This window comes from Haplochromis burtoni, unplaced genomic scaffold (assembly GCF_018398535.1).
Source record: "Haplochromis burtoni strain Fernald_Lab_line unplaced genomic scaffold, NCSU_Asbu1 Contig_219, whole genome shotgun sequence".
Taxonomy (NCBI): Eukaryota; Metazoa; Chordata; class Actinopteri; order Cichliformes; family Cichlidae; genus Haplochromis; species Haplochromis burtoni.
In genome coordinates, this window is record NW_024582580.1 from 514,826 (window position 1) to 542,034 (window position 27,209).

The 27,209-nt window shown below is 36.9% G+C and overlaps 2 protein-coding genes across 2 annotated transcripts in view; one reads left to right on the forward strand and one right to left on the reverse strand.

Annotated features, from left to right (window-relative positions):
• Positions 1-282: 282 nt before the first annotated feature.
• Positions 283-3,942, reverse strand: calr3b (calreticulin 3b). Its single transcript, XM_005936660.3, has 9 exons — positions 3,769-3,942; positions 3,283-3,384; positions 2,756-2,959; positions 2,571-2,665; positions 2,245-2,454; positions 2,035-2,148; positions 1,784-1,927; positions 1,605-1,697; positions 283-1,482 (listed from the first exon to the last, which is right to left on the reverse strand). The coding sequence occupies exons 1-9, from the start codon at positions 3,863-3,865 to the stop codon at positions 1,276-1,278; spliced, it is 1,266 nt and encodes a 421-aa protein (XP_005936722.3). The 5' UTR covers positions 3,866-3,942; the 3' UTR covers positions 283-1,275.
• Positions 3,943-4,163: 221 nt separating this feature from the next.
• LOC102296516 (dynein axonemal heavy chain 8) overlaps positions 4,164-27,209 on the forward strand; it is a 38,782-nt gene continuing 15,736 nt past the window's right edge. Inside the window, 48 exon segments of the mRNA XM_005936661.3 lie at positions 4,164-4,497; positions 5,808-5,919; positions 6,020-6,154; positions 7,283-7,367; positions 7,664-7,815; positions 11,555-11,738; positions 11,835-11,998; positions 12,225-12,401; positions 13,327-13,440; positions 14,051-14,158; positions 14,257-14,358; positions 14,459-14,605; positions 14,692-14,889; positions 15,117-15,193; positions 15,312-15,411; positions 15,495-15,614; positions 15,701-15,836; positions 15,928-16,115; positions 16,580-16,660; positions 18,073-18,189; positions 18,270-18,386; positions 18,540-18,672; positions 18,770-18,876; positions 18,956-19,062; positions 19,155-19,233; positions 19,368-19,491; positions 19,896-20,062; positions 20,159-20,285; positions 20,434-20,669; positions 20,939-21,043; positions 21,170-21,283; positions 21,375-21,437; positions 21,598-21,698; positions 21,834-21,971; positions 22,081-22,321; positions 22,434-22,633; positions 22,891-23,044; positions 23,138-23,301; positions 23,621-23,723; positions 24,053-24,157; positions 24,440-24,601; positions 25,024-25,263; positions 25,380-25,552; positions 25,640-25,818; positions 26,154-26,341; positions 26,424-26,510; positions 26,594-26,701; positions 26,779-26,913. Coding sequence (XP_005936723.1) covers positions 5,878-5,919; positions 6,020-6,154; positions 7,283-7,367; positions 7,664-7,815; positions 11,555-11,738; positions 11,835-11,998; positions 12,225-12,401; positions 13,327-13,440; positions 14,051-14,158; positions 14,257-14,358; positions 14,459-14,605; positions 14,692-14,889; positions 15,117-15,193; positions 15,312-15,411; positions 15,495-15,614; positions 15,701-15,836; positions 15,928-16,115; positions 16,580-16,660; positions 18,073-18,189; positions 18,270-18,386; positions 18,540-18,672; positions 18,770-18,876; positions 18,956-19,062; positions 19,155-19,233; positions 19,368-19,491; positions 19,896-20,062; positions 20,159-20,285; positions 20,434-20,669; positions 20,939-21,043; positions 21,170-21,283; positions 21,375-21,437; positions 21,598-21,698; positions 21,834-21,971; positions 22,081-22,321; positions 22,434-22,633; positions 22,891-23,044; positions 23,138-23,301; positions 23,621-23,723; positions 24,053-24,157; positions 24,440-24,601; positions 25,024-25,263; positions 25,380-25,552; positions 25,640-25,818; positions 26,154-26,341; positions 26,424-26,510; positions 26,594-26,701; positions 26,779-26,913 — 6,384 coding nt within the window. The 5' untranslated portion in view covers positions 4,164-4,497; positions 5,808-5,877.

Sequence of the window (27,209 nt, forward strand, 5' to 3'; positions counted from 1 at the left end):
CAAATACTAGCGTTTTCTATACTTCTCCAGAATTTTTTCTGGGGAAGATATAATGAAGCGGGCACTAGATATCATTAACATATATTGTCTCCTTGGCATGAAGTGACTTTCACAGTATGAATATTTTATCTATTGCTCTTGGGTGAAACGAGGGGGAAAAATATTGTGTGTTTTTGAGTGTTTTTTTTTTTTAATTTTCCGGTTTTTTTTTTAAAAAACCAAACAAAAAAAAGTATATTTATTCATACCAAGCTTGGATATAAACAGAAACTTCTTAATTGATTGAATCTTTAGAAGAGTTTTATTCACAGATGGAGGAAATGAAACTTCATTTGACATTCCTTTTTGAAACAGTTGGCATGGAGTCCACTAATTTACATCTAAACCACAAGCAGTGCTTCTAAATTGTGAACTCTCACACACAAAATATCAGTGGACAATAAGGTTATAATCTTTTAATAAAAACTTTGGTATCAATAACATTCTGTCCCATAAAAATAAGACATACGGGGGCTCACCACCGGTTTGTCCAGACTTTCAAAATATGATGCAGGTCTCATCAATTCATGCCTAATCAATTAATTCAATTCAGAGTGTGGGGACAAAAGAAAAAGACAGTGCTGCATACATAACCAAAAGAAGTCATCATAGTATTGATTTGTCTCTTCACATATTTTCTTTTTTTTTTTTTTATGGTCACAACTTTTGGTTTATGCTTTGTATGTTCTGTTTCAGAGTTAACGTTGAAATCTGAGCGGCTGATGTTCTTAATTTAATATAATTACTACATTTTCAGCTCTTTCAAACACCCTAAAAGACAAAAAAAAGAAAGAAAAAAAAAAGGGTATTTGCAAAAAAGTAGACATGCAGACCACAGACTGCATAGATTAATCTTATATACAGTCTGTGGTCTAGTTTAAGAAAAATCTAAAAATCTAGCAAACAGCAGGTGACGGTTTATAGTTATTATCTGTTATTACAAAATAAAGAATGTACTTTGAGTGGAAAACCTTAGAATTAATCCAGCAGTTCAGGGTTAAGATCAAAATGAAAGACCCCAAGTATGTTACAAACCATTTGCCCCCCACCCCCTTCCAATCTACTGCAAATCACCCTTTAGCTGGGTTGTGTCCAAATCTCAGGGAAAGGATGCACAGCAGCCACAATACCCCTGGGAAATATAGGACAGTTCCTGAGGGAGCACACCCACCCCCCAAAAAGGGAAAAAAAATTAAAAAAAAAAACAAAACAAAGAAATTCTATGCCAACAACCCTTCAAAGCTCATCTTTAAGCTTTCCTTCTTCATCCGTTTCTGAAAGTGCCTCGTCTGTGTCTTCTTTCGTTTCTTCTTCTTCTTCCTCCTCCTCTTCTTCTTCTTCATCTTCATCATCAGCAGCTTCAGTGTCCTGCTCTTTGTTCTTCTCCTCCTCCTCTTTTCGTTTCAGGTCATCTTGCTCCTGTTTCATTTTTCTCTCCGGCTCCTGTAAGGAATCACAAACAACAACAAAAAACCAAGTCTTTTAATCACAGCAGTAGTTCATAGGGGCAGACTTTGTGCTTTGCATGAACAACAAGTTATGAGTTAAAAAGAATAAGGCCAGACCTTTGTCACACCCCATGTCTCCTTTCCAATCTCTTCTGCCTCTTTCACGTCATCTGTAATCAGGAAGTTGTCAAAGATTGTACCAGATTTCACCTGAGGAGGAAGGGGGAAAAACCAAAACTGTTAGACTGTAGCTCAACTGCCGCTACCACATACCTTAAAGATGAACCGTGTCTCACCTGCCAAAGATCAAGACCCAAAACACCAATGTTGTCAAACTTGTAGATGTTCGAGTCTGGGCTGTATTCAGGATTGTCAATTTCAGGATGCACCCAGGCTCCTTTGTAGTTGGGGTTATCAATCTGCTTGGGCTTCCATTCTCCCTGAAATACAGGAAGTTAAAAAGGGTTATCAGTAATGCAATTTAAAAGCATTTTAAGTATTTTATATATTAATATTAAAGTATTTTGGTGATCAATTTCTAGCCTACTTTGTACTCTGGGTTGGGGATCATGGGTGGCTCCCACTCTCCGTCCATATCCTCATCCCAGTCTTCAGGCTTTTTAGCATCAGGATCTGGAATATTCTCGGGCTTGTCCCAGTCCTAGAGAAAAAACACAAAATACTGAGGTTAAAATACACAACTCTTTGCACAGAGCAAAGTAAGAGGTGGTAGAATGACTGTACTGAGTTTACTCACCTCAGGCTTTGCGTCACTAGGATCATCAATCTTGGCACGGTCATCCCAATCCTCTGGCTTCTTGGCTTCAGGGTCCTTAATTTTCTTAGGAGGCAGAAAGTCCCAATCATCCTCCAGACTCCCAGATTCCACCTTCTCATTATCGATTTTTACTTCATAGGTTTGATCTGGATTCAGGATTAGTGTGTACAGGTGGGTCAGCTCATCATCCTAGAAAGAAAAAGCAAAAAAAAAAAAAAAAAAGAAGAAGTAGGGTTTAGACTAAAGCCTTTGGTGCAGAAGCAGGTTTCCATTTAAAAATATGGACTTCAAAACACAAGAATTACCTTGCATTTAATCTCTTTCTTAATGAGATTATTCTTGCCTTTGTAATTAAAAATTACATGAACTTTCTTGGTGCTGTAGCCACAAATGTCAGGGCCTAGGGGAAAGGAATAAAATTAATTATTACACGTATCAAATCCAGTGACAGCTGGAAGCACTGTAAATCACACAGGTCATTATTACTTACCAAACATAATGTAGTAAGAGGATTCTCCATGCATTTCAGTCTGCTCCAAGTCCGCAGGAAAGACCTTCACGTAGCCACCACCACAGTCGATTTTCTGCTCATGCTTGACTGTAAACTGGATGACCAAAGGCTTACCCTCATTGCTGAAAGAATCAAAACGGGCAGAGGCCGCATAGAAACGTGCATCCTGGCTTGTCTGCAGACCTGAAAATGAAAGTATCAAACCAAAACTAAATATATTTTGTTCAGCTTTAAACAAACATAAAGTAGGAACCATAATGGAAATCAGACATGAGGGCACTTTGTAGGAGCTATTCGAGACATTACTACTGCTTATTATGATCAAATGACTCATTTTCACTTCTAGAATAGAAATGTATTTATTTATTTTATTTATTTATTTTTTTTAAAAACAGGAACACATTAAATGTCAAGTGCCTTGCTGCCATTTGGACAACAGTAAACGCTATTTTGATCAAAAGAAAACTTTGTAATGAAGATTTACATTAGAAAGTTCGAACATGTACCTTTGTCTTTCTCTGCATCGCCATAGAAGTCGCCAGCCGTGAGCTTCCACTCTCCGTAGTCTGACTTGTGCTTGGAGTTCACCCAGCGACTTCTCCATTCATCTGTTCAGAAAACAACCAGCAAGTTTGCTGAGGATTAACACTCCCGGGCCAATAGAGAATGGTACGTCATGAAAATCGTCTCACAATTTCCCAGTAATTGTAGCTGCGACGACAAATTGTCAATGTCGAAATTTAGTTTCACTAACTGCAACTTGGACGACGATTATTAACTGATATCGATATTACGTCTGCTCCCTTCGACCTTAATGAATGTTGCCAATTATCAATAGACTTTCGATTATTTAACGGGAAAAGGTGGTATTTTTGAGAGGACTCACAGTCAACAGACAACGATTTTTGTGACACAACGACGTCTGAAAGTCAAGCTAACAGGCAGTGAAGTGCTAACCTTGCAAAGTTATAAAAATTCTCTGCACAACTTACCACCATCCAGAAACTCTTCCCGAAAGTAAATCTTCGCATGTACACAGTACACTGCTAATATTACTGCAATTACTCCTAAGACTTGCATTTTCCCCATTTTCAGCTCAACTTTCAGAAGCTCTGCAGGAGCGTCGCCGGGCAGGACAGCAAAAAGACTGTGCAGGAGGAAGAGAGGGGAATATTTTAGAGTTGCTCCAGCGAACAGATGTCTACCCGCTATTGGACAAACAGACGGTGTGGCTGGACCAATCACAGTAGACCACGAAACATATGTCCTGTCCGTAGCCTGGTCCAAGATCAGTTGTTGTTTGAGTTATGTCGGTCGTGTTGGTGCGGGAACCACCCTGTAGAGGGTGGTAATAACAAATAAAGAGTGTAAAGTAATGACTGTCTTGTGAATGTTTATTTATCTGATGTGTTTCAAGAGGACGGTCAGCAATACGACTACAAGAAGTCCCCCCAAACTATGAAAAACGCTTTGAGAATGTGTTTTACGTTTACTGTGAATATTAACATTTATAACGTGTGGTAACGGTTGGGCTCGTGACACCTCGTTTCAACTGTTGCGTTAACAGCAGGTATCAGTAACGGCTCATAACGACTGCAGGACTTGGAAGTGATTTCCACGATTGTAAAACGGGAAACAAAATACTATTTTTTACTTAAAACAAAACTGGCACAAACATGTGCCCAACAGAAAGCTACCATTTCTCGAATGACCACGCTTTGGTAAGGGCAGAATATATATATATATATATCAAAGGTTAGAATTATATAAGTAAGATATGACCTCGATAACAAGTCTCCAACTTGTAATAAATAATCCAGTTAGCTCGTTCAAATGGCATTAAAGCTAAAAGACTAAAGAAAGAAGAACGTTTTATTAATTATATTATCTTCAGTGCCACTTTGATTGAAAAACAGTTCTGTTTTACTGATACAATTTTAATTAATACTTTGCTCAGCCCTAGACCATCACACTACCACCACCAAGTGTGTGTGATTTTCCTTTAATGGTGCTACATTAGTTTTATGTCAGATGTAATGAGACACAAACCTTCAAAAAAATGTACTATGTATTTTACAAGAGTCTTGTGGCTCTTCAGGATGTTCTTTTTTAAATGTTTGTGTCGTTTGTTTGTTTTTTTTGTTTGGTAAATGTGAGACAAGCCTTTGTGTTCTTGTGGTCAGCGGTGGGTTTTTTTCATTGAAACTCTTCCATAGGTGCCATTTTTGTTCAGTCTCTTTGTTATTATTGACCCTGACCCTACCTGAAGCAAGTGAGGTCTTGAACTAATTTGCTGTGCCCGCCACTCCTTGAAAGGTTCCCCACTGTTCTAAGTTTTCTCCATTTGTGGATAATGAATCTCACTAAAGTTAAGAAGAAGAAAAAACAACCTTAAAAATGGCTTTGTAACCCATTTCAGACTGACAGATGTCAGTGATATCTTGCTTTTTTTGATATCTTTTAGTCAAATTCACTTTATTCTATTGTATATAGTACTTTACTGTTGTTGTATAGTATGTTATTCTAGGTTATCTTATCCTATTCTGTTGTGTTTTTCTTAACTTATACTGCTCTTAAACTTAAACGTACTCTCTGCTGTGACCAAAAAGTTTCCCACGTGTTGGACTAAAAATGGCTTATCTTATCTTATCTTATCTTATCTTATCTTATCTTATCTTATCTTATCTTATCTTATCTTTGTCAGACAGATTCTTAAATGGAAATGATTCAAATGGCCTGACAGTAAGCAGGCCTGGGAGGAACTAGTGAAATTGATCTAAGCTTTCCACAAAATGAAGTTTGGATAGCTTTTTCTATTAATAAATTATACAATAATTTAAAAACTGCTTTGTATATTTACACGGGTTATCTTTGTCTACTATTAAAATTCTTTGATGGCCTGAAACATGAAAAATGTGACAAATATGCAAAAAAAAAAAAGGAAGAGGCAAATACTTTTTCACTGTGTTCTACTTTGGAGTTAGTTAGTTATTGATTTTCATAACATTTCATTAATTTTTTTTTTCTCCAGGCAGAATAAGTTGAAGAGTCACTGAGTTTTTCAAACATCAAGGAGGCGAGTCCTCCTGCCAAACAATACGATGGAAGAAGTTAGCCAAAATACAAACGAGGCTGGATGTCAGGTAAATTGATAATGGGTTTAATGAAACCTTACTGACATCAACCACTTTTGTTGTCAGAGCAGTTACAATTACTACAATTAACATCTATTGTATTTCTCAGGCCAAATATAAGGAGGCAAGAGAAGAGCGAAAAAAGCTCCTCACCCCTGCACACAAGTATATCATTGACATCTTGGCTGAGAGACTGGCCCTATCGCCAACAGATGTAGAGGAGTTTATTTTAGATTTGTCTTCTGTGAGTTTTTCCCATATACTTTGACAAAGTATGTTCAAAATTCTATCCGGATATACTTTTATTGCACTGGCAGTGTATTTAGGATGATTGATATACTGAAAAAAGAAGCCACTGTCAATCACTTTTCTGATGGTATTGCATGGCAGCAATCAGAGATTACTTTTCTGTGTTTATAATTCCATCAATTTTGATCCCGACACCACTGGCTGTATGCCCAAATAATAGCAAAGCCTGCACCGTGTTTTACAGGTTGTGGACACTCACCGTTGTACCGCTCTCCTGATTGCCGTAGATACTAACAACAGTTTTAATCATTTCATATTTATCATTCATCACTCTGTAAAACCTATTGCCACTGATTTTCAGAGCAGTTTTTGTGTAATTTTGCATACCTTAGCCTTTTCTTCCCTGTTTCCTTTAATTAAGAATAGCTTCTTGACAGCCATCCTTCTACTGATCCCATTTCTGTTGAGGCTTCAGTGAAAAATAGATAGATTAACCGAAGGACCAAGTTTTCAGTTAATAGTTCACTGAGAATCAAATAGGTGGTGCAAAAAAATATTGTATCCTTGTCAAACCTTGTCCAAAAATTATGTGTTTTTGGACAGGCTGATAATAACAAAACATACAATTTTAAATCGGTTCTTTATGTCGTCTAAGTCGTCTATTATGTATAGACACAGTCCTGGTTCATCCACTGAGTTAAGTCTTTTACCCTTTAGTGATTCATAGGTCAGGGATCAACAAACAAAGAAATCGTTTCTCGGAAAATGGTCTGATGCAAGGACTTGACTAGAGAAGACAGTCAATGTCAACAGAAAAGCTTTGAAAAGACTTTCAGAAAGTCTGGAGAACTATTGCTCAAGGCAACCTTAAAAAAATACATGAACATTTGGCTCCTTGGAAGCAAAATATCAAAAGCAAAAAATATCATAATCAGAAGTGTATATTTTGGCTGCTGCAAGTACAACTGGAACAAGCAAAAGTCAAAACATCTCATTCATTTCACATGTTATATTGTCTATGTTGATATGGCAATTATGGTTTAAACACATCTGATATTATACAGTTACACATTTTTCATTTCACAATTTTTTGTCTTTCTTTTTCTTTCTTTATCATGAATAGCTGGCTGCTTTTGATCAGTTTTTTGCCGAAGGAGGTTGCAAAACCATTTCCTTTGTGTATCAAGAATCTGCAGCGCCAGGACCAGGTTGGAATAAATCTCGACTCCAGTATTTGACTGTCACATGTTATCCTGCTTATTTTTTTATTTCATACTAAGTAATACTGACCACTAATTTAAAACAAACTAAGATTACAGTATTTTACTTTTCTGATTTTCAAGGCCAGTTATAATTGGAGTTTTTACCAAGTTCATGTGATCATTAATGATTTTATCCCTGTGCTGGTGAAATATCCTAGTTTTAGCAGAAAAAATTAAGATCTGTTTTATGTGTCATTTTCATTTTTTAATTTTCTTCCAAAATTATTTCTATTTTATTGCAGAGTGTGGTCGCTCATATCCTGGTGCTGTAAAAGGAGAAAAAACACTGAGGCTGTTTATGCCCAATTTGTCCCAAATATCCCTGACAGGTATTTGCTGCTACTTTATACGGACAAGAGAGGACATAGCTGTGAATTCTGAAAACGTACATGAGGTAAGAGGGTACTGAATTTGTATGGTGGTTTGTTTCTATAACTATTATATAATTAAAATATCCATATACAGTATCTCACAAAAGTGAGTACACCCCTCACATTTTTGTAAATATTTTATTGTATCTTTTCATGGGACAACATTAAAGATATGACACTTTGATACAATGTAAAGTACTCGGTGTACAGCTTGTATAAGAGTATACATTTGCTGCCACCTCAAAATAACTCAACATACAACCATTAATGTCTAAACCGCTGGCAACTAAAGTGAGTACACCCCTCGGTGAAAATGTCCAAATTGTGCCCAAAGTGTCAATATTTTGTGTGGCCATCATTATTTTCCAACACTGCTTTAACTCTGTTGGGAATGGAGATCACTAGAGCTTCACAGGGTGCCACTGAAATCCTCTTCCACCCATCTCCATGATGACATCATGGAGATGGGTGGATGTTATCATGTTAGAATGCTGTCCTGTGGCTCAGTTTCTGAAGGGAGGGGATCATGTTCTGCTTCAGTATGTCGCAGTACATGCTGGCATTCATGGTTCCTTCAATTAGCTGTAGCTCCTCCGTGCAAGCAGCACTCATGCAGTGACATCCCACCACCATGCTTGACTGTAGGCAAGACACACTTGTGTTTGTACTCCTCACCTGGTTGCTGCCACACATCCTTGACACCATGTGAACAAAATAAGTTTGTCTTGGTCTCATCAGATCACAATTAATCCATGTCCTTAGTCTGCTTGTTTTCAGCAAAGTGTTTGCGGGCTTTCTTGTTGTAGTACCAGAGTCAGCTTGTAGTCAGTTTTAATCAGTTTTGGGTTGCTTTTAATCTTCTTTACTTTGTTAGTTTTCTTTATTGTCTATTATATTGTCTGTTTTATTCACGTTTTAATATTTACCGATTTATTTGATCTTTTTTTCATTCATTCATTTATTTTACTGTTAATTAATTTTCTTTGTCTGTTTAATGTATGGTTTTTACCTTTTATTACTGTTTTCTACTGGGAAGCACTTTGGTCAATCATGTTGTTTTTAAAGTGTTTTATCAATAAAGTTGGATTGAACACCAAATTCAACACACCTTCCGATTTGCACCTGAGACACTAGGAAGGGAAAATGGCAAATTGGGCACAATTTGGACATTTTCACTTAGCGGTGTATTCACTTTTGTTGCCAGAGGTTTAGACAATAATGACTGTGTGTTGATTTAAAGGGGACAGGAAATTTACACTGTTGTACAAGTTGTACACTGACTACTTTACGTTGTATCAAAGTGTCATATCTTCAATGCTGTCCCATGAAAAGATATGACAAAATATTTTTTAAAATGTGAGCGGTGTGCTCACTTTTGTGAGATACTGTCTAATAATATTATGATTTGTGTTTTTATTTACATTTGTCCAAACCATTTTAGAATCGGAATGGTATAAAAAAAACTAATATTTTTTTAATATAAATTTAAACAAAATGTACAATTTTTTCCATATAAATCGTTATAAAATCATATCTAACAACCTAACAACCATATATATAATATAGATATATGATTTTATAACCATTCCAGTTCTAAAAAGGTTGGGACAGTGTGTAAAATGTAAATTAAACAGAAATCATAATCTCATTAGTTTCATAAGCCCATACTTTATTCACAATAGAACATATAAAACATATCAAATAAAAGTCCCACTTACTTCCAAGCGGATGTCAGAATTTTCTTTATATGCTGAAAGAAAATGGTTTATCTGTGAAAAAAATCCAATTTAAACACACAATAAAGTGTTTTAAATTCACAGGACAGCAATATGGTAGTTTTCATTGGACATACAGACATGATTTAGGATCTGGGTTGGAAATTATTTTTAAAAACCTAAGTGTGCATTTTATATGTCTTTGTGTTCACTGCTCAGAAAAATAAAGGGAACACTTTTACAAAACATTGTAATTCCAAGTCGATCACACTTCTGTGAAATCAAACTGTCCACTTAGGAAGCAACATTTACTGACGATCAATTTCACATGCTGTTGTAGAAATGGAATAGACAACAGGTGGAAATTATAGGCAATTAGCAAGACATCCCCAATAAAGGAGTGGTTCTGCAGGTGATGACCACAGACCCAACAGCAGGACCGCTATCTCCACCTTTGTGGATGGAGGAGCATGAGGAGCACTGCTAGAGCCCTAAAAAATGACCTCCAGCAAGCCACAAATGTGCATGTGTCTGCTCAAACAGTCAGAAACAGACTCCATTGGCAGTGGGCCACTAATGGTGTGGGGTGGCATTTCTTTGGGGGGGCCGTACAGCCCTCCATGCGCTCGCCAGTGGTAGCCTGACTGCCATTAGGTAGCGAGATGAGAACCTCAGACCCCTTGTGAGACCATATGCCGGTTTCTCCTAATGCAAGACAATGCTAGACCTCATGTGGATGTCAGCAGTTCCTGCAAGATGAAGGCACTGATGCTATGGACTGGCCCGCCCGTTCCCCAGACCTGAATCCAGTTGAGCACATCTGGGACATCATGTCTCGTTCCATCTACCCCAGAATGTCCAGGAGTTGGCGGGTTTTTTAGTCCAGGTCTAGGAAGAACTTTCTGAGGAGACCATCCGCCACCTCATCAGGAGCATGCGCAGGCGTTGTAAGGAGATCATACACGCACGTGGAGGCCACACACACACTACTGAGCCTCATTTTGACTTGTTTTAAGGACAGTACATCAAAGTTGGATCAGCTTGTTGTGTGTTTTTCCACTTTAATGTTGAGCGTGATCTGATTTCCATTGATAATTTTTGCGTGATTTTTGAGCACATTCAACTACTAAAAAACAAAGTATTTAATAAGAATTTAATTCATTCAGATCTTATTCTTGTGTTCCTTTTATTTTTTGAGCAGTTTATGTAAGATAAGATAAGGCTTTATTGATCCCATGGCGGAGAAATTCTTGCATCCACATAATAATTCTTTTTTTTTTTTTTTTTTTTTTTTTTTTTTTCTTAAAATGACATCAGAAACAGCAGTATGCGACATTACGTGATGGCAGAGCTTCAGTTCATCCTTTGTCATTTTTTTTTTTTTTAAATAAATAGGACAGGGGGAATGAATGAGAGAAAGAGGGGGAGAGAAAGAAAGAAAACCAAAGGGGAGAAGAGACGGTGAGAAGGGGGGGAAGAGAGAGAAAAAAAAAAAAGAAAAAAAAAACAAAAACTCCTGGGTCACCTGTATGGAGAAAAAAAAACAAACAAAAAAAACAAACAGAGGAGACAGCAAACAACAAAGAGCAACATAATAATAGAGAAAACAAAGCACCATCACAATAAACTAGCTAGTCATAGATATCAATAGTTACTAAATAATAAACGATATTGTGCAGCACGCAAGATAGACAGCGCACAGTGTGCTTTGAGGCAGCATAATAATTCTTGTGTTCACATAATAATTCTTGTGTTCACATAATAAACATCACATAATAAACTTGTCACTTTTCAGCATTCCCTGTATTAGTTTAGGAAAAAGCTAATATGATCTAACCCTCCTTCCTTAACATATTTTAAAATCTTGAGGTCACATTTGACATCCAACCGTTTCACTAACATTATAAAACAATCTGACGTCCACACCTATTTACAATGTAACTGTAGTGTAGAAAATAAATCTGTTTAAAATACTTTGATTTATATCACAGATGTTTTGGCTTTGGTTTTTATGACGTTATGGGTGACTTGTCTCCATACTTTGTAGGAGATCTTTTTTGCAGTAGTTGATGCCAGAGACGGCCTCCTGAAAGGAATAAGGAACACTTACAACTTTCTACTGCCTGCTCTCGATGCACCACAAAACTGGGGCACTATAGAGTCCAGACATGGAGTAAAATGTAAAGAGAACTTAATGTACACAATAAAACGCTGTCTTGACTCCTTAGAAGGTAAAAAAAAAATGCTTCTTCAGAACAACATACTGTAGCTAAATGGCTGGTTTTAATAATTTAATAATTTTGTACTTTGTTATGTTTGTCCTGCAGAAATCCATATAAGCAACAAGTACATTGTTCATCTGACTACATTCACACATATTGACTTCTCTAAACTGGCCAGCCTAAATGATATGAAAACTGCAGCTGCCAACTGTGAGATGGTCCATCAACTGGAAAAAAATCTTTTGCAGTGGTGCAAGGAAATTGAGCAGGTTTGTTAAATCATTCAAACGCACAAGTGAAGTGCAGCCTATGAACCCGTGGCTTCAAGGAATACAGTTTACTGGCCAGAGATGATGACTTCATAAATGAATGGTATATATTTTGTTAGTATGAGAGAAAGGAAATGAAAGAAGAGACTGAAAAGGAAAAAAAGGAAAAGAAAAACTTGCTGTAGAGTACTGACTGAATTAATGTAACCTTTTCGGTGTACATCAGGTCCTCATAGAGAGTGATCAGCTGAGAAAAGGAGCTGATTCAGAAGGGCCACTGAGTGACTTAGAGCACTGGAAAGGAATGTCTATAAGGTTCAACTCTATCATCACTCACATCAAAAGCCAAAAGTGCAAGACAGCGGTGATGGTGCTCCATATTAGCAGATCCAAAACTGTAAAGGTACTCATTCTCAGTGTCAGTCACACTATTATAGTATTTTTTTATGTCCACTGTTTAATGTAAGATAATACTTGGCAGTATAATGTATATACTGGTATACTGTAACAACATTATTTGTTGCACGATATAATTTTTTTAATTACCACACCTCTGATATACCTCTGATATACCTATTTCTAATCTTGTTCACATGTGTCCAAAAATGCAAAGTCAGTAGGTCACTTCAAACATATGTTCAATGAATAAAACTCTTTCAATAAAAATCTCATGTTCTAAAATCAGCAAAGGGAAACATTTTATTGTAGGTTGGTGTCAGACAGCTCCTCCACACATAACAATGAAACAACAATGAACAATGAAAGTGAGGCAAACACTAATAGGCGTTTTTCCTCACTAAAAAATAATTTGTGCTACACAGTTTTTAGTATTTTAGTATTTAGTTATTATTCTGTTTTTATGATGCCATTAGGCCCACTTATACAATAATAACTTTGGTATAACAATAACAATATCGAAATCTAAAAATGAATACCTTCAGACATATTGCATCTATAACACTGTGTGCATAGATGCAATATGAAAAACTGAATCTATTTGATATATATAATAAAAATTACATGCAAATTATATAATAGTAAGATTATTCCTGAATGATCAGTAATTACTAATTTTCGCTGTTCTATGATGTATCATGGATCCATAAATGTGATTTGTGTATTTTGCATCGTGACCATATAGTGTAATTCAGGGGATATTGCCTCTATTTTATGTACAAAAAATATGTTAAAAAATTTAACAATAATAATAATTATGATAAAATCAGAAATTTAAATTACTCCTTGAAACATTTAACAATAAACAAACATTTACAATAAACAACATATATTGTTACCTTCATCACTGTCATAAACATGCACCTCTGTAGATGTGGCGGAAGCTGGATACTAGGATAACAAGGTGTGCCAATGAGGCAAAAGACAATGTGAAATTCCTGAGCACACTGGAGAAAGTTCTTCAACCTCTCTACATCAGTGACCCGGTATGTACAGTCAACAATTCCTTTCCATTAAGAACTTGCAATTGTTAGAATTTTTAGTATTAAATAAAGTTTTACCTCTGAGCCAAACAGTGTTTTTGTTGATGAACTGATGTTAAAGCACAAGCCAGGTATGAAAGCACCTATATCGCATACACAGCTATTTAAAGACATGTATATAAATTGTAAAGCATTCAGGTTGTAAACCAACAGTGTTGGGGGGGAAAGTATGGTCTTTTTTACCAAATGAAGGCAATAACAAATAAATGCAAAATTCTGAGTAGCTATTGCTATGCACTGAATACAGGAGGTCTTTGACAGGTTTTAAAATAGTCTTTTATTTGCCCCAGACTACATCACAACAAAATGATCAAAAATTGCCTATTTACTATTCACTTAGAAACAACGCTAGTATTCAATTCATAGTCCATGTACTATACATTAGTGACCATCTTACATACTGTTTTTTTCTTTTAAATAAATATGGATAATAGCCTGTTAATAGTTCAATTTTTGTACAGTAAAGTTGTTCATTACAAACTTAAGAAATACAAATTATAACAGAGCAAACAATATATTATAAATAATGTGACTATACTTGGTGTCATTTCAGGTTGCCATGATGAAAAATGTGCAAAATGTCATCAGTACTATTCACATGATTTTCAGAGTTTCACTGTACTACAACACGAGTGAAACTATATCTTCACTGTTCATCAAAGTAAGTTTACTTTGTTGGGTTTTTTCATTTCATTCAAAGAACAAACATTTAAGATCCAATTCCCTTTGTACAACATGTGATACTGAAAACTCTTCTAGGTCACAAATCAGATGGTTACAATGTGCAGATCGTACATTACTGACAATGGCAAACGTCTCATATGGGACCAAGATGCTGATAGCATCATCACAAAAGTGCAGGTGACTGTTACACTGTGATTAGTACACATCAGTGTTATTACAGAGGCATGACTGCAGCAGTACACAGTTTCTGCTGTTGTTAATCTTTTGTCTTTTGCAGCACTGTACCTCCTTGTACCAGGAATATAAGTCTTGTTTCCAGACAACAAAGATGGAAACAATGGCTGCACCTGGAAAGAGGCCTTTTGAGGTTTCAGAGATGGAAATTTTTTTGAAGTTTTCCAACTTCTGCAAGCAGCTTGAAAAGGTACGGTCTATTTTAATTCCTAAAATATGTATGTCAGTCTTGTCATAATGCTTTGCCATATAACAGTAAGCATTATTTTTTTCTAGATCACACAAATTATCACAGTGTTCAAGACATTTGAATCACTTAACAAGTCCAACATTGAGGGCATTGAGAGTCTAGCCAGACAGTTCAACACTATAGCCATGAATCTGAAAAGAAAGCAGTATGATATGTTGGCTCCAAGGAGTGCTGAATTTGAAGCAGATTTTGTCAAGTTTACAGAGCAAATCTGTTACATTGAGGTATGTATAGTTGTGTACTCATTATGCCTAAAACATGTAGCTGCTGTTTTCCTGTGCATTGTTTGAATCAGGAAGCATCATAAGGGTTGATGATGTTTTCTCAGAGACCTGCAAAGAATTTACATATACACAAAACCACTAATCACAGACATCACTCATTAAGACATGGTCACAACTGAAACATGATAAAGTACTAATGAAGGTTACATTTGTTACCTTTTCTACAGAACCAGCTGCAGACTTTTATGAATTCATGCTTCTCACATGTGAAGACATCTGAGCGTGCCATTCACCTGATACAGCGGTAAGTGTCTATATATGATATTGTAAGCAATTTAATATATCACTGGAAATATTATATTAGAAATATAACATTAAATACTGTAATGATTTGTTTTTACTTTGTTTTTTTAAATTTGTAGTTTCCAGAGGCTGAACATTCCCTGCATTAACGCACACGTTCCCCATCTTTTGAGTCATATTCTTCAGCGTTATGTCTCAGAAGTAGAGTTTGTGAGAAAGGTACCTATTTTATTGTTATTCGCTAATGCCATTTAAAATAAAATATAAATGCACAGATTTTGTTTTACAAACTTCCTTTGCAGCACTATGGCAACCACAAAGACAACCCTCCACTTGCTAGGGACATGCCTCCTGTGGCTGGACGAATTGGTTGGGCCAGGCACCTCTTCAAAAAAATAGAGGAACCCATGTTACACATAAAAGTAAGGCTAGATTTCTGTCAGCAAACATTTTAAAGCTACTAGCACTGAAAGATTTTAATGTTGCCTCACTCTGTCATCCTAAACAGGAAAACTCGGAGATCCTGCTCAGTCCTCAGGGACGAAATGCAGTCAAAATGTACAATCAGACTGCAGCTTCGTTAGTAAAGTTTGAGTGTATTTACCACCAAGCATGGCTCGAGGAAGTATCGCAGATGAATCATGGTTGGCTTAAATTAAATATATTGATAACCTTGATGGCACACCGTATCTGATTCTGTTAGTATGACTTTACTCTCTGTGTTATTCACAACAGTCTTAAATGTCGCACTGCTGGTTCGTCACCCAAAGACAGAAAAGCTAGTTGTCAACTTTGATCCTAAAGTAACTGAGGTCATACGGGAGGCAAAGTGTTTGGTGAAGATGGGTCTCCTGGTTCCAAAGCAAGCCTTACATCTTCTCAACATTGAAACAAAACTCAGTGCTGATCACCATCGATTACAGGCAAGTAATAACTATTTTTTTTCACAAAATGATTATTTAACTTAATATAAAATAATTTTATATTATAGCACGGTGGCACGGTGGTTAGCACTGTTTCCGCACAGCAAGAAGGTCCTGAGTTCAATTCCACCATCAGGCCGGGGTCTTTCTGTGTGGAGTTTGCATGTTCTTCCCGTGTTTGCGTGGGTTCCCTCCGGGTATACTCCGGCTTCCTCCCACCGTCCAAAGACATGCAGTTTGTGGGGATAGGTTAATTGATCAATCCAAATTGCCCGTGGGAGTGAATGTGAGCGCAAATGGTGGTCTGTCTCTGTGTGTTAACCCTGACAGACTGGCAACCTGTCCAGGGTGTACCCAGCCTCTCGTCCTATAGCTGGGATAGGCTCCAGCGCACCCCGCGACCCTGAAAAGGTTAAGCGGAAGCGAGTGGATGGATAAAACAACTTGTTGTCCTTTTTTTATAGACAATTTTGGAAGATTATGAGTCCACTTGTGAGAAAATACCTGAAGACTTTTCCAGCTGGATGGCTTCAAAAATCAAAAATGTAAGTACATGACAGTAGATGGTGCATTTTGTGGAAGAAATGTCTCAGCTGTTAAACATTGTTAGTTAACGGCAGTGTGAATATGTTTTCCACTGTTCAGGGCTCTAGACTAACTGCCACGGTTTCACTGGTGCACCTAACTTTTTTCTTAGGTGCACCCAAATTTTTCAACCGCATTGCTTATCACCTCAGTTTTGCAAGTTCACTTTTTGTCCTGCTTAAAGTGCTTCACTGAACTGAAATTTAAACTTAAAACATCTCAAGATATATTAAATAAAAAGAAAATCTAAATTAACATCTGAACAACTTGATATCTTATGGACTATCGCATGGACTATTGCAGTAACAGGCCCTTGAGATGGCCAACTCCTGTAATTTGGCCTTTTTTCCCCCTTTTTTTTTTCAATATGTCTCTGATGACACCCATATACTGGGCGGGCGGCATTATTACTGTACGTGGGGTGTTGTGAAGAATTATTTTGGACTTGAACTTTGGAAATGAATGGAACTTCATTTTTGGCAATATTGTAGACAATGTTAAACTTAATCATCATCTCGGCCTCCTCTGACGACCTGTTTGCTGCTGGCAGTGGGGAGAGGGGAGACTTGGGCAGTGCATTTATTGCAGCATATAATGTGTTTTCTGGATGCACTGTGCTTTTTCAGCATTTCAATTCAAAACGTGTTAGCACCACAAATGCAGTATTGCCAGGGAGTTTCTTTCCGCACTCATGACAGTAAATGCAGTGCATCATGTTGTCAGATTTACTGTATCTTAGCCAGGGAAACTGGTCAAGCCACTCTCTTTGAAATGTATACGCTTTCCCCCTTTTACTTTCAGTGGGCTCTGGCTCGGAGTCGATTGTATGTGGCTCATTATCTGATGCCGTCTCATGACCAGTGTTAGACATTACCCATTACCTGAGAGGTTGATGGCTCTATGTCAGAGCACTGGCTATGAATTTCAGACAGATCAGGCCTTAACTTAACGAAAAAGTTATCAATTATTCTTTTCATCTTTTCTCATTACCCACAACTCAATCCATTTCTATCAGGCCTAGGCTACTCACCTCTCTCTATCAGCCTGCACTTTCAAATGTACATACACGTAGGCCTACAGGAATATCTGGACCACAGCCAATCAGAGAGGTCCCTCCCTTGACTATCCCCGATTGGTTACGACCATGATATGGGCATGATGTGTGTCTCTTGTTGACCACACGGAGTCTTTCAGAGTTACGAAGATTTTTTTTTTTTACTCGAGCGGCTGGTCGTACTGGTGCGACCTAGGCTTTCTTTAGTTGCACCATTGAGAAATTAGGTCTCAACCCTGCTGTTGCCATGCTTTTTAAAAAATTTTTTTTATGGCTGTTGCATCATAATAAGCTTTAATGTCTTTGGTAACTCGCAAGGTTGAATCTGCTCTTCAACGTGGGGCAGTGGTCTTCACCTGGTCATCCTTACTCCTGGACGAGTTCTTTCAAAGAGTTGACACGGCTTTGTATGAGCTCCAGCATCTTGTGAATAAGGTCTGTTTCTGTGTCATTCATTAAAATTTTCCTTATTGTGCATTTATAATAAGCAAGAACCACATTTCCTTCTTTTTCAGGTGCTAAATATTAGCAAGTTACACATTGATGATGTCCTTAAAGACATCTCAGAGACGGTGCTGATTGAGCTCTCAGATGATCCAACTTCAGTTCAGCATCTGATTGACCATAATAAGGTATGGCCACTCGTACCAAATCAAAACACAAATTTTAGATGTTTATCAACCGAAATGAATTTAATTCTGCTAAAGTCTTCTCCTCATTTTTAATTTGCCTTTACAAATAAGTTGTGCCTTATTCACCAAATACATATCTCAACCTCTTTTTAGAATCTTTGTAAAAAGTGGGCGAAGACATTGAATTACAAATGTAGTCATGTCAAAACAGCAATCAAAGAGCTGGACACTGTTTTAAGTGCTGTTTATGAACCAAAAGGCTACAAGACAGAGGAACCTGTGTCAGGTGATGTCAAGGCAGAGTTTTAAGTGTTGCATACAAGTGAACGCAGCAATTAAGTATTTAAATGTATTTTTTGTATTTCACACTTTCAACACTGTAGTCGGGAGGACCATGACCTTCCCTGGAGAGAGACACACGATTGCTCATGAGGATGAGAGAGGGACTGCAGAAAGTTCATTGAAAGACAAAAATACTAAATTTGAAAAGGTATATTTGTCTAACAACTGTAAAACACTTCTGCTATGTGCAGCTGACCCACTGATTTGCATACAAATCTTAATTTCAGGAGTTTAAGAAGCTTTATGAATCCTTCACTGCAAGGGTACTTGATGCAGTTCTCAAAACAACAAAGTCATCTCTGAACACCTTGAAAAAGAGGATTAGTTGTGCTATGTAAGTATATTTGTGTTAGTTGGTATGTGCTCAGTGCAGTATCATAAGTTAAAGAGAAAGAACTCTTTCATATTTTCATCAATATACTACAGAAGTTACAAGAAATCCAAGCCTCAACCTATGATAGTTCCGCTAATAAAATCTGAAGTCCACCTGGATATACCCAACGTGGTGAGTTTCTACTTTTCTTTCAGTACATGTTCAGGGGGCAGTATTTGCATTGTAGGACAGAGAGATCTGGAATTCTTTGCAAGTTTTGTTGAACAGAAAATCTAGTTTTGATATCTGATATTTGTCATTATCAGGTAATGATTCCCACTTTAGATGAAATCCAGCAGGCCATAAATCAACTAACTGACTCTGTGTTGGAAGTTAGCAAGAGCATTGCCTGGCAGTGGGAGTACACTCCTAATGAAAGGAAGAAAGCAGGTAACTCACCATCAGTATACACATACAGGAGCAAACACACTTGATGCACAAGTTCAAAGAATGACAGCTCCTAAATTAAAGACATCCTTTATTATGAATGAAGATTGTAAATATTAAGCTTATTGTGGGGACTGTGTAAGACATGAAGGTAGTACCTTTCAGAGGTGCCTCTAACTTGCATTCTATCTGAAGGCCACTAGATGGTGATAGTTGTGGTTGCAAATGGACTTCTGGTCCAGTAGAAGTCTGTTTCCCTTTATACTTTCCTGCTGAATTTATGGGCTCACTCACCCATAAAATAACATTTACAAAAGTAAATGTTAAACTTTGAATGAAACTGTCAGCTGCTAGCTGTTAGCACAATTGTTGGTTGTACTTTTGACTGTTTATTTGTGTTTCTGCAGAAAGAGATCATTTATTTAACTTTGTTGTGGAACACAAGGACATCAAAAAACTCGTGGGCATTCTGAAAACAGCAATCAACTCTCAGAAGGGACGAGCAGCCAATGTTCTGAAACAGTTCAATACTTTCAGAGCGATCTGGGAAGAGGACAAAAACGCTAAAGTCAAAGTTAGTTGTCTTTGAATTTCTTTCACCATGACATGTTCCTTGTTGCTTTCATATAGTTATATCATTATCATATCCCTTCTCTTAATTTCTACAAAGGAATTCATGGCAAGCAAACCATCCTTGATCCACATTACATCTGAAATCGAACACTATGACTCAGTTGAGCAAGAAATTCAAGCTATCAAGCCTGTTATTGCTTTTGAATCTGTTCATTTAACAACAGGTAATTTTTATTTGTGAGGACCAGGATTGAATTCCATTCTGCTACCACTGGATAATTGGATATTTAGTGTGTTTTATTACACATGTCACATGTAGGCGGTTATTAGTTTGAGAATTGGAGGACTAATGCTAAGTTCCTTTATATACAGGTTCACTGAAAAAGGCCCTAACAGATGAGACAAAAGCGTGGAAGAAACTAATTTGCAAATACCTGAAGGAGAGGTACAAGAAGAAAATGACTGACACACACATACATTTGAACAACTACCTTATACAGCTATCACATCCTGTGGCTAATCTGGAAGATGTACGCTGTACTATGGGGGCCCTGTCTACGCTTCGAGAAGCTGAAATACAGACTGACATGACACTGATTTCCATTGAGGTACCAGTTGCTTAAGTGCATTGTGTAACTGCAGATATTTCAAAGGACTGGCAATAGCACTACACAATAAACAAAGTGATATGAACTGCTGCAGAGTACCAGTAACAACATTAAATAAAGCCCAGAAATTTTTAGTGAAAGACATTTTGAGGATGTAATTTTAATTGTACCTAACTATCTACTGTTACTACTGTTAGTTATAAATGAGAGGCCTGCGTGTTCAGAGTGAGCTAAATGTTGAACATTTAAATATAAGAATGTATTTACAGGAAGCATATGAAATTTTGACAAAATATGAAGCAGAAGAGACCAAAAGAGAAGTAGAAGAAGTGTACAGTCTGAGAGACTCATTCACAATGCTGCAGTCTAAAGCTGTAAGTATTATGATGACATTAATGCCTATTTTGTTTGATGACTTTTTTTTAAATAAATGTGATCTTGTGTGTTGTAAATGTGATAAGCTGTGATCTTGATTTTATTTTTGATATTGACTTGTGCAGAGATCGGTGCAATATGAGCTTGTTCGTATGCAACCCAAGTTCAAACAAGACCTTCTCGTGAGCGTGGCTATCTTCCAAAAAGATGTTGACACTTATATGGAACAGTTTGATTCTGTGAGTAATCTTAAAAACTGTGTGCGGGTGGTTTTCAATAAATCAATGTATTCATATTAACCTATTCTTCATTTTATGTATTGTTTTTCAGGAAGGCCCTTTGGTTGTAGGAGTAGCTCCACAAGAAGCCAGCCGCAGGCTTCAGATCTATCAGGTGACAGTTTCAATTCTTTCAGTGTGTAAAAATCTATAATCATTCACATAAGTTAGAGGTAAATGATTACTAGATAAGAGAGAGCTGATAGGGAAAGAAAACATCAAAACCATATTTAACAAACAGTCTTGCGAGATTTAATTGTATGTTTTTTTTGCAGGCTAGATTTGAAGAGCTTTGGAGAAACTTCACCACATATACTTCTGGACAGCAGCTTCTTGGCTTACCAGTTACAGAATACAACTGTCTACACAAGAAAAAGTACACCAGCAAAAAAATCAAACCTTGCTCTGTGCTAGAATAACTTTTGCATCTCTATTAATACTATGCTAAGTGTTAACATCTATCACATTATAAAATATATTCAAATATTATGCTTCCTAATGCTTCCTTTAGAAAAGAGCTTGATCTGCTTCAAAAACTCTATGGCCTGTATGATGCAGTGATGAACAAGATTAGTGGGTACTATAAGATACTATGGATACAAGTGGATATTGAAAAGATCAATGGCGAACTTCTGGATTTTCAGAACAGGTTGAGTATATCTGTTATTATAACTTACAGACCTAAAAATTTGTTGTGTAGTGAATGTTTTTTTTAAGAGTATTCATTTTAACAAAAGTTTATTATCCAATTTTTATAGGTGTCGGAAGCTACCCAAAGCACTAAAGGACTGGCAAGCCTTTCTTGATCTAAAAAAGACCATTGATGATTTTAATGATTCGTGTCCTCTTCTTGAAATGATGGCAAACAAGTCTATGAAACGGAGACACTGGGACCGTATTGCACAAGTGACTGGACACCATTTTGAGGTGGAGTCCAGTACGTTTACACTTGAGAACATCATGGAGGCGCCTTTGTTGACATACAAGGACGACATTGAGGTGTGCTGGCAGATTTGACATTTATAATCTACTTCGATTTCAAGATTTTTTTTATAGATTTGATTTGCTCATGTGTATGCACCATCCCAAGTTTGGCTTTTTGTATTTGTAGGACATTTGCATATCAGCTGTAAAGGAGAAGGATATTGAGGCCAAATTATCACAAGTAAAAGAGCTGTGGTCTGCTCAGACCCTGAGCTTGATGACATTTAAGAGTAGAGGAGAACTGATGCTGAAAGGAGCAGAAACATCCGAGATTCTCACCAACTTGGAGGACAGTTTGATGGTGCTAGGTTCACTGCTGAGCAACAGGTAGAAAAGAATAAACCCCGGCTTATAATTTTGTAACAGATTTTATAAACTTGATCTCCAAGAAACTTTAATACTTTGGAGTAATAAAAGGGCAAGACTGCAAGACCTACCTAACTGTAACAAATCATTCAGCCCAGAAACATTAGTAGTGACAAAGATTAGTTTGGGTGTAATCATTCAAGATGTGAAATATCCACACATATTCCCATTTCTGCAATGTCTTAAAGAACTTAACAAGCTTTGTCTGCTTTGTACAGGTACAGTACCTTCCACAAAGCAGACATCCAAGATTGGGTCTTCAAGCTTTCAACATCATCTGAGGTCATTGAACAGTGGGTTATAGTGCAAAACTTGTGGGTCTATTTGGAGGCTGTGTTTGTTGGGGGCGATATTGCCAAAGATCTGCCACAGGTACAGTTCATTAATTCTGCCCTGTGGCCTGAAAATAACAATTTTGAAAGCATCCTTAAGTAAATGCTAACATAAAAATGTTTCCATTTGCAGGAAGCAAATCAATTTCAGAATATTGACAAGTCTTGGACTGAAATCATGCGGCGAGCACAAAAGGTCCCAAATGCTGTGGAGTGCTGTGTAGGTGATCCCTCTCTGCGAGAAAAGCTTCCAGATCTTCAGAAACAACTAGAGCTCTGTCAGAAATCTCTTGCAGGGTAATTTTTTTGGCACCATCCTTGTTTTAGTTTGTGTCTTTCTGTTGGTTGCAACAGTGGAGGGTAAAAAGAAAAGCAGAAAAGTAGTTCAGTCTTTAAAACAATTTACATGACATTATTTAACTATTTAGTTAATTAGCTTTTTACTCAAGCACTTTTTATGCAGTATAATTACTCCTTTTCTACCCCTTTTTGTCCTTTTGTCACCCACAGATGCTTTGCAATAAAAAGAAAAGCATTGAATAAATGGGCCCCATAATTATAACAATACTTCTGTGTTCAATGTGTACACTGCAGATGATATGATCTTGTTTCACAGGTATCTTGAGAAAAAGAGACTCTTGTTTCCACGGTTCTTCTTTGTGTCTGATCCTGCCCTTTTGGAAATCCTTGGACAAGCCAGTGATTCTCACACAATTCAGGTCAGAACATTCACTGCCACTGTAAGAAACTGAAATTTAAATAAAAAGTATAAAAGAATGTAATCATACTGCTACTGCAAAAGGCCTAATTTGTTTGTCTGCGTAGATATGTTAAAAACTCATGTTAGCAAGTAAGAAATACAATTTAAATTTGGAGTTTTCATGGGCAAAGAATGAGACGATCAGGATAGAAATATTAAGAAAATGGTTAGTGTATTGAAATCTGATTTCTTGGGTTTTGTTTATTTTTTTCTCTCTCTTTTTTTTCTTTTGGGTTTTTGATTATGGGTAAAATAGCAAAAATAATTGTAGATGCATTTGTTTTTCAGGCACATCTTCTTGGAGTGTTTGACAACGTAAAAGAAGCTGAGTTTCACACAACAGAATATGACAAGATCATAGCTGTTATTTCACAAGAAGGGGAGAAACTGCCGGTATTTAATGCTATTTGCATTTTCAGTTTAGAACTATAATACAACTATATGTTGAATTGCATTTGTTACGTTTAGTGCAAATAACTTTTGCAAGCGGTCAACAGAGTCAAATTCAAATTAAAGTTAAATTTATATCAGATTGCTATTTTCTACAGACAAGTGTAGGGTACAATAAATAGATATTCAAAAAGAATAAGGTTCAATTGAGGCTGTCAGCAAATATTTTTCCAATTTTTATCACAGGTGTGGTACAACATAGCAAATGTGTTTCTGTGTTTTCAGCTAGAGAGTCCTGTAATGGCTCAGGGAGAAGTTGAGATCTGGCTTAGGAAGCTTTTGGTGCAACAACAGGCTTCACTGCACTCTGTTATCAGAGCTGCAGATCTAGAGATAGACGATGAGGAGTTTGATCTTCTTGCTTTTCTCAACAAATTTCAAGCACAGGTAGGAAGACTGCATTGTGGCTGTTAGTAAAATCTTTTTCATGAGTTTTTAAAATATTTTGTTCATTTAAGTGTAACAGAGATTTTTTTTTTCTTCCATCTGTAATACCAACCACCATTTAGTAGTGTTTAAAGGGATTCAAGATTTTAAAGATTTGAGACGTTACTCTCTATAAGATTAAACTATCCAGCAACATGACTGTTTGTTTTCATGTCACATTTCCTTCTTGCCTTTATCAGTGGCAGAGGCAGCTTAACAGATTTCATGGTTCTTTTTCATTCTTTTTCCAACGTTTGTAAAATAACAAGTATGGATATCTTTGACAGTAGTACCTTTCAGGTAGCATCATATTTCTACCACTTTACCTGTATGTACTATACATGACGCATCTTTTCGTGTATTGTTTGATTCGTACTTTTTAGGTGGGCTTGCTGGGAATCCAAATGATTTGGACAAGAGATGCAGAGAAGGCCCTGCACCATACAGAAGATGACAAGCACATCATGTCTCTTACCCAAAAGAAATTACTGAGTCTGCTCACTACACTCATCAAGCAAACAACCTATGACCTCAGCAAATTTGACAGAGTCAAATATGAGACACTTGTCACAATTCATGTGCACCAGACTGATATATTTATTTAATGACCTAGTGAGTTTTTTGTTATTTTTTTATTTTTGGATAAATGCTACTTGTCCATATCTACTATCACAGATAACTTTTTATTATTAAACTGTTATGGTCAACCATTCCTCTTCATGTCCTGCTTTTTCCTCAGGTGAAAAAGCGTATAAAATCTGTAGGCGACTTCGAATGGCTGAAGCAGAGCAGGTTTTACTTCAGGGGCTACCTGGATAAGGTCATTGTGTCTATTACTAATGTTGACTTCATTTATCAGAATGAGTTTCTAGGCTGTACTGATCGTCTGGTCATCACTCCACTGACAGACAGGCAAGTAAATAATGAGTTTTTGTTAATTACTTTTTATATAGATTTAAGTACTACGGTACATTCATTAACTCCTTCTTGTTTACCTAGGTGCTACATCACACTAGCCCAAGCTCTAGGTATGAGTATGGGAGGAGCCCCTGCAGGACCGGCTGGAACTGGGAAAACTGAAACTACCAAAGACATGGGTCGCTGTCTTGGCAAGTATGTTGTAGTGTTCAACTGCTCTGACCAGATGGACTTCAGAGGACTTGGAAGGATTTATAAAGGTATCCTAAGCAATTAATCAAATTATCAGATATCTTAGAAAATGTATTGTGTAGCATTTTCAGTGGGAGAAACATTTCATCTCTCACCCAAGTGACTTCTTCGGTCTTGACATCCAGGTGAGCCGAATCAACTTTCTGGGATTTCCTTACCTGGATTAATGAGCAAAACACTCAGATTTCATTTTATCTTATGCTGCTCATAGAAAGATTTTGGTTCTAGGTTCAAATCTACGAGGGTCTTCAGTTGTGTTTGCATGTTCTGTTACTCAGATTTCCCAGCTGCTTTTCACATTCCAAAAATATGCACATTTGGTAAATTGTTCATTCTTTTTCAGGCCTCGCGCAGTCAGGGTCCTGGGGTTGTTTTGATGAGTTCAACAGAATCGACCTGCCAGTGCTCTCTGTTGCTGCTCAGCAGATCTACATAGTTCTGACGGCACGCAAGAACCAGAAGAGCACATTTATTTTTACTGATGGAGACACTGTGGATCTGAATCCAGAGTTTGGCCTGTTTATCACTATGGTAAGATACAGGATTTATATGTTTACTAGGCAGCAGATGTTTAGTATGAATATAATAAAACATGTTGTCACTCAATACATAGAATCCCGGATATGCCGGTCGTCAGGAACTTCCTGAAAATTTAAAAGTGCAATTCAGGACGGTTTCTATGATGGTGCCAGACAGACAGGTGGGTAAAGATTAGTTTTTCTAGGGAGAAATATTGTCTGTTTTGTTTAAGTTCTAATTCGTTTTCACTATTGCCTTTGACAGATCATCATGAGAGTTAAGCTAGCCAGCTGTGGATTCAATGAAAACATCATCTTAGCCCAGAAGTTTTTTGTTCTTTATAAACTGTGTGAAGAACAACTTACAAAACAGGTAATAATCCTGTGGCCAGTTTAGTTCCTATAATAAGCAATTATTAACCCTCTAAAGCTAAGCTCTTGCTTTGTTAGGTCCACTATGACTTTGGCCTGAGGAACATCCTGTCCGTGTTACGAACACTTGGGGCTGCTAAAAGAGCACGGCCTGATGACACAGAGTCCAGCATTGTCATGAGAGTGCTGCGTGACATGAATCTGTCTAAACTGGTATGACACAAACCTAGTGCTAAAGGACAGCAGTCAAATATTTGACAGTAATGTGTGTGTGTGTATATATATATATATATAAATTGATTCCTTTTTTTTTTTAACTCCAACTGCTTATTTGTACTATGCTTTCATTTCAGAGTGCAATGAGACATTAAATTGTTTAATGTCTCATTGCACTCTTTATTATATAGAAAACTGGAAAAATTGGGATGTTCTAAAACCTTGGACCAGTAGTGTGACATGTAATATACTGTGTGTGTGTATATATATATATATATACATACATATATACA

Bases quoted from the DNA above. Each gene is read 5' to 3' on its own strand.
- calr3b (XM_005936660.3), bottom strand. From the start codon at position 3,865: ATGGGGAAAATGCAAGTCTTAGGAGTAATTGCAGTAATATTAGCAGTG. The intron at 2,666-2,755 runs GTAAGTAATAAT...CCTTTCCCCTAG, and splicing joins CTCTTACTACATTATGTTTG to GCCCTGACATTTGTGGCTAC. The intron at 1,928-2,034 runs GTAGGCTAGAAA...CCTGTATTTCAG, and splicing joins TCCCCAACCCAGAGTACAAA to GGAGAATGGAAGCCCAAGCA.